Source organism: Gavialis gangeticus, unplaced genomic scaffold (genome assembly GCF_001723915.1).
Source record: "Gavialis gangeticus isolate Ggan-Ray unplaced genomic scaffold, GavGan_comp1, whole genome shotgun sequence".
Classification (NCBI taxonomy): domain Eukaryota; kingdom Metazoa; phylum Chordata; order Crocodylia; family Gavialidae; genus Gavialis; species Gavialis gangeticus.
Window position 1 is genome coordinate 39,818,369 of NW_017729034.1, and position 7,341 is coordinate 39,825,709.

A 7,341-nucleotide genomic window follows, 5' to 3' on the forward strand; every position below is an offset into this window, starting at 1 on the left:
CCAGATGCTGCTCGGCTGCACTCCTAGCCGCCTGTGTGCTACGCTGCAGCTGCAGCTGCACATGTGCGTGGGGCATCTATCTGTAACATTATCAGCCACATCAGCTAAAAAAATGCCGATGATGTTAATTTTCCTTATATTGGTGCTGATACGTTATGGGACCGATGCATTGGTCCATGTCTATTAAAAATAAATTATGAAGTCTTGTCAAGATACTTTAACTGTTAAGCTTTTTCTTCTCCCCAGGAGCCTCAGTCCTCATTCTTAACTAATTCAAAAACTCGAAGATTGCCAAGACCAGGGAGCCAGGTAAGATTAATTCTTTGACTTTTTTTCTTTAGAGATTTTAGTTTAGATGCAAAAAAGTCTGATATTTTTAGGGAAGTTTTACAAGCTTAAATAAGGAAATTTACTAGTCCCATTTCATTGGAAATGTTTTTTTTTAAATGTTGCTTTGATTTACTGAAAACTCATAAGCAATGTGTTCTACATAAGAAGGCAAATACAGAATTGTGACTAAATAAAAGTGGAACTGAACACAACTCATCTTTTTCATTATCTTAGGTGGGAGAAAATGCAGCAAGTCTATGAACTAGATATTGGAAAGATCCATTGAATTATATATATGCATTGCTGCTAGTGCAAAAAAATCTTTGATTTAAAGGGAAAAAAACTGCATATGCTTGGGTTACATGATAGTCTTAGCAAAAGTTACGCTCCAATTTTCCATAGTCAGGCAGATAACTTAAATGAGTTAAACTGCTGTAAGACCACAAGGAACTGGCCCTGTATTAGTCTGATATCCTGCAAAGCACTGATCATATAACGTTGTCTAATACTTTATGAATCTAGCCTAAATTTCTATTTGAGATGTAGCATATATTTTTAAATGTTAAGTGATGAAAAATTCCATGTATCCTTAGGTTAGAAGTGTCAAAGATAAGGCCCACAGGTTGGATCTGGCCCCAGTGTTGCCTGCTGGTCTCAGAGTTGACCTACATGTTCCATTTGGTACATGCTGCATGTGGAGCTATCCCAGGATGTGCACTGCATGCGAGACTGGCCCTGCTGCACCCTGTGGGCCAGATGAGTTTGAGGTCCCTGCCTGTGAATTATTCTAGGGACCTTTACTGTTTCTCTCTTTTTTTTTTTTTTTTTTTTTTTTTTTTTTTTTACTTTTATTGCAAACCCTTTCTAGGTGAGCATCACCTTCAGACAAGACTTTTTCTATTAAATTAGAGTTGCTTTACTTTCAGAAATCACTACATAAATGAAAAACAGTACTTGTAGTGACAACTGAAGGTTCATAGTGACCTTTATTTTACTAGCTCAATTCTTTTTTTCCTTCTGCAGATAACAAATGACAATTTATGTTTAGTACGAATGACTCCCCGAAGGAATTTATTTACAGGTGCTATGACAGATACTACTTCAGGAACTTTTATCATGATGGTAAAACATTGTCTTATTAAGCAGAAGTCTAAAGTAATTGATATAATAAAGTAAGTATAAGGAAGAATTGGATTTACTATTTTTTTTATACCAGACAAGTAACAGGGAAAATATTGAAGCATTTATAATGGAATATTTCTTTGCTCTCTGAGTTCAGTTTAGTATTCATAAAATCATAGAAAATTAGGGTTGGAAGGGACATCAGGAGGTCATCTAATCCAACCTCCTGCTTAAGCCAGGACTGTCCCCAACTAGATCAACCTAGCCAAGGCTTTGTAACTAGCTGGGTCTTAAAAACCTCCAAGAATTAGAGAGTCTACAACCTCTCTGAGCATTGGCAACGTGTAGAGGATGCACACAAGTGCATGTGCACCCCTTGAGATTGGCGGTGCAACCCTTGCGAAAAATGCTGTCTATGCTGCCAGTGGTGTCTGTGAGTGGTCACCGCCAGATAGAGGGGAATAGAGGTCACTTCCTTTGACCTGCTGGCAGCACTCCTCCCAGTGTAGCCCAGTATGTCTTTAGCCTTCTTGGCAACAAGGGCACACTGCTGGCTCATATTTAGCTTACTGTCCACTGTAACCTCTAGGTCCTTTTTTGCAGAGCTGCTGCTTAGCCAGTCAGCCCCCAGCCTGTACTGGTGCATGGGATTGTTCCATCCTAAGTGCAGGACTTTGCACTTGACCTTGTTGAACCTTATGAGATTCATTTTGGCCCAATCCTCTGATTTGTCTAGGTCACTCTGAATCCTAGCCCTACCCTCCAGCATATCTATTACTCCCCCCAGCTTGGTGTCATCTGCAGACTTGCTGAGGGTGCACTCTATGCCATCTTCCAAGTCGTTGATGAAGACACTGAACAAAACTGGCCCCAGGACTGACCCCTGTGGCACTCCACTTGATGCTGGCTGTCAAGTAGACCTCGAGTTATTGATTACTACCCTCTGAGCCCAATGCTCCAGACAATTTTCTATCCACCTTGCAGTCCATTCATCCAGCCCATACTTCCTTAGATTGCCTGTAAGAATGTAGTGGGAGACTGTATCCAAAGTCTTGCTAAAATCACATCCACCTCTGCTGGTCTCTCCACATCCACAGAGCCAGTCTTCTCATCAAAGAAGGGAGTCAAGTTAGTCAGGCATGACTTGCCCTTGGTGAATCCATGCTGACTGTTCCTAATCACCTTCTCCAAGTGCTTAGAAATTAATTCCTTGAGGATCTGCTCCATGATTTTCCAGGGACTGAGTGGAGGCTGACCAGTCTGCAGTTCCCTGGATCCTCCTTTTTCCCTTTATTAAATATGGGCACTATGTTTGTTCTTTTCCAATTATCTGGGACCTCTCCTGATCACCATGAGTTTTCAAAAATGATGGCCAGCAGCTCTGCAGTCACATCAGTCAACTTCCTCAGCACCCCTGGGTGCATCTAGTTTGGCCCCATGGACTTGTATATACCCAGCTTTTCTAAATAGTTCCTAACCTGTTTTTCACCACTGTTGACTGCTCACCTCCTCCCCCAAACTATGCTGCCAGGTGCAATAGTCTGATCCTGCCTATGAAGACTAAGGTGAAAAAGGCGTTAAGTACTTCAGCCTTTTCTGTATCCTCTGACACTAGGTTGCCTCCCCCATTCAATAAGGGACCCACATTTTCCCTGATCTTCTTTTTACTGACATACTTGTAGAAACCCTTCACATCCCTTGCTAGCTGCAACTCCACTTGTGCTTTGGCCTTTCTGATGTTATCCCTGCATGCCTGAGCAATACTTTTACACTCCTCCCTAGTTGTTTATCCAAGTTTCCTCTTCTTACAAGCTCCTTTTTTGTGATTTAGTTCACTGAAGAGTTCCCTGCTAAGCCAAGCTGATCTTCTGCCATACTTGCTAGTCTTTCTTCACATCAGGATGGTTTGTTCCTGCACTCTCAGTAAGGCTTCTTGAAAGAACAGCCAGCTCTCCTGGACTTCTCTGGTTTCCCAGGGGATTCTGCCTATGAGTTCCCTAAGCAAGTCAAAGTCTGCATTTCTGAAGTCCAGGGTCCTTACTCTGCTGCTCTCCATCCTTCCTTTCCTCAGGATCCTGAACTCAATCAACTTGTGGTCGCTGCTGCCCAAGGTGTCATCTGTTAGTACATTCACCACCATATCTTCTCTGTTTGTGAACAGTGGGTCAGGAAGAGCATAGCCCCTGGTTGGCTGCTCCAGCACTTGCACCAGAAAGCTGTCCCCAAAACTCTTCAAAAGCTTCCTGGATTGCCTGGAAAAATTGTTCTTTGCAAACTTTCAGGCACAAACATCCTTCTTCAGGCATTGGAGAGAATCTGCCAAAGGTAGGGTGTTTGTGCCCAAAAGCTTGCAAAGAACAATTTTTCCAACTATTTAGTTGATCTAATAAAAGAACTGACATTTACCCAAAGAACCTCGTCTGCCTACGTCCTTAGATCAACATAGCTACAACCAACACCAATGTATTGCTTGCACACTGCTGTATTGCCCTCCCCACATATGTCAGAATGATTGAAGTCCCCCATGAGAACCAGGGCCTGTGATAAAAAACTATAAGCTGTTCAGAGTGGTCAGAATAGAAAAAGATGCCTTTTTTTCCTAAACCTGGCTTACAAGCATTGTTTGCACAACTGTACTCAGTGATGGAAAGTTGAAGTTTTGCAAGGATATACTGTGATTATAAGACATTCCCCCAATAATTTGATTCTATATATATGGAAAAGTTACTAATTTGTTAGAATTTTCCAGGTACAGAATTTGAGGTTTGCCTCGAATTTGTCCCCCTTCCACTGCTACAGCAGAGAGAATGAATCTGGGGGTCAGGTAGCTCCTTTGCTCTGTGCTTCCCCCTAACTTTTTCCTCTGGCAGCCCCTTCTCTCTGTCCTAACTGTCAGACCCTGCTCACCCTGAGCACATAAAAGTAAGGAACAAATTTGAAAACAATAACCTTGAAAGTAAACATGGTTGTATCAATTTGCATATAGCAACAAACACTTAATTCATCCAGGATTGATACATTACCCTTTTTTTGAAACCTGCAAGTTTTATCACAGGTACTCCATAAACACACTTTTTTGGTTTTCCCAGCCTCGTTTGGGCTAAGATCAACTGTAGCAATTACCTACTTAAATGTAGTATAAACTGCATGATATTAATACAAGTCCAAGGGCTACATAGTTCATTGGGCTGGGCCCCGAGTTGCCTGTATTTCAAGCCATGGTGACCGCACAACTCAAACAACATAGCTGAGCACTGCTACTCCAGACACCCTCCACAAAGATTCCAAGTGCTCATTAACTCTCCTACTCATGACTGAAAGTGGCTGTTCTTGTCACAAGTCCTGGGGTGCTCCAAAAACTTATATGCAGATGAATCACAGGGCAGCCTGGTCCAGCTTCACCTCATGGAGGGTGGGGCCACAGTGATTGTATGTGGCAGGCTGAGAGGGGATGACAGGGATTCTGGGTGGACTGTTTGGGGCCCTGTTTGTCGACTTCTGCCAGACGTTTAAGGTGGGTGAAGAAATGAATGATTGAAAATGGGTAAGAAAGACACCGTTCAGGTATGGAAGTGAAAAGGAAGTCAAAATGTATACAGTGTTGTAGCTCACTATGAATTTGAAAAGAGTCAGTGGTTGTGGGGGAGGAACTGTGCTTAATAGGCATTACCATGTGTTTTATTCAGATGGGCTACATTAACTGATCCTTGCCTTATTGGCTAAAATCAAATGTAGTGTTTTTGGCACCAAGGGAAGGGTGTTAGAGCTGCTTTGGCTTTCCTGGTGTGGGCCTGGTATTGCAGTATCTTCACGTCTGTTGCTAATTCCCTGTGGAGGGAACACGCACCTGTTTTTTAATAGTGAGATTCTGGTCTCAGTATTCGTAGGAAACAAGTGGGGTCACACAGGGAGTTGTCACTGACATCTAGAAGCTGGGAAAGAATGAAGTGAGCCCAGACATGAGTTTTATATTTTTTTGTTTCTAACTGATAGAAATTGCACATTGTGATTTTTACTTTGTTTTGTGTTTCAGCACATGGAACCTGGGCAATGGGCATAAAGTTTTAGAGCAGTTAGAAATACCAGAAAACAGTTTAACGGGCGATTTGTACCCAGAAGAGTACAGGGGCATTTTTGAAGTTCTGGAACAGTCTCCAGAGTTTGATAGAAGCTGGCTGTATAATGACACCTTTAAAATGACTGTGAACAGATCTTTGATATTCTAAGACTGCTCATCAAGTCACAAGTTCTTTATTCAGGGAGTGCATGATGATACAAAGGACAAGAATAACCTCCACAATCTCAGAATCCCATTGGTTAAGGGTAAGTGTTGTCTTGTGCACAAACCAGAGGAATATTTACTTGAAACACAACAGTCTGTCCATTGATGTCGTAATATGGAAATATGGAATTGACAGTCATTTCTCTAGTGAGGATGGGACTAAAGTCAAGCTCTGAATCTTCTCCAGCATCATAATGGCAACGGTTGCTGCTTTTGTGAACACCATGTAACATAATCTGCCTCTGATGTCACTTACGCTGTTTTTTCTACATATAAAAATGTAACAGACCAAATATTATATTTTTTTTGTAGTTTGCATTTGGTTAGCAGATGACTTGATTGTTAATATTTTCTCAGTGACCGAAAATGTCTTTACCGGTTTTACAAATTTAAGATCTGTCTTCTTTCTCCCTGGCCAAAAGAATTTACAGCCTAAAATTAACCTTGCATGAAAATAATAGGACAAAGGAATGAGGGTTAATGCGGAACAAGAGGATGGCAGCAAGCAATGTGGCAACTGGGACTAGTTGTGTGTACGCACACATGCACACACCTTGCTTTTAATGTAGATTCTGTGTTCCTTTAGGTATGATTCAAGAGGGGGAATTCATTATTTTTTCTTTTGAAAATTCAAAATGTTGGCCAGTGTCTAGTACCCATACACAATCAGGCATAGGTGCATAGAAACTTTGCCAGTATGTTTACATCATCATTTTTCACTGGTCCCTTGACTGTTTTGTAGACTGTAGAAATTGTTTCCTCCCTATAATCCTTCTCCATTGTGTGATTTGTTTAAATGTGTAATATGTGTATAGATAAAAATCCACAGCTGATTTTAAAATGCACTTCTTAGCCTGTGTCCTTAGTAAAGAGCTGTTCAGCTGGTAGCATGGAGGCTTGTGGAGCTTGTAGACATTGCTGCTAGTCATTGCGTTCGCATGGCTCCAGATTCCAGGGGGTGAACGCTGATGCAGCTTGACGCCTTCCACCACCACCCCACATGCCTGCCACCATATTCAGGGTCTCTAGTTGTTACTGGTGATTAAACTTGGTGGCAGAGGAAAAGTGGGGGATAAGTATCAGTGTCAATGTTTGGCCCCTGGATTCCAAAGCCCCATCTGTGCAGCAGCTCCAGCAACTATGCCAGTAAACCACTGCCTTGCTGCCAGAGGTAGATCATCTAGTCCTTGAGGATTCCTGTGGTCTCCATCTGACCTGCAGGGCCAAATAAGTGGGACATCCCTGCCTTAATACAATCTCCCCCTAACTTCTTTGCTCCAATGTACTGTATTCAGCTGCCTCCTCCCTTCCCCTCTGCATTTGGGAGAGATGAGATTACTGGAATTCTGTGTCTATGGAGTGAGGCAATGTCAAGGACATTTCTTGTGCATATCTAAATGGAAAAGAGGAATGTTTAAAACGTTAGCTGTCAGTCCATGTTTGGGGAGTTGTGCCTCTCGTACCTCTCCTAGTGACTGGGAGAGGTTTCTACCCCCTCTGTAGCAATTACAGGAATGCTACAGAGAAATGCTTTCCCTAGGTGCAGCACCTTGCACTTGTCCTTGTTGAACTGCATCCTGTTGTTCTCTGCCCAGTTCTCTAACCTG

The 7,341-nt window shown here is 42.2% G+C and overlaps 1 protein-coding gene across 2 annotated transcripts in view; it reads left to right on the forward strand.

The window, feature by feature from the left end:
* The window catches only part of TFB2M (transcription factor B2, mitochondrial), a 31,107-nt gene extending 24,486 nt beyond the window's left edge, over positions 1–6,621 (forward strand). For both annotated transcript variants that reach the window (XM_019527290.1, XM_019527289.1), the window contains exons 6-8: positions 247–309; positions 1,354–1,502; positions 5,486–6,621. In XM_019527290.1, coding sequence (XP_019382835.1) covers positions 247–309; positions 1,354–1,502; positions 5,486–5,678 — 405 coding nt within the window. In that variant the 3' untranslated portion in view covers positions 5,679–6,621. The remainder of the gene's footprint in view (positions 1–246; positions 310–1,353; positions 1,503–5,485) is intronic.
* Positions 6,622–7,341: the final 720 nt, after the last annotated feature.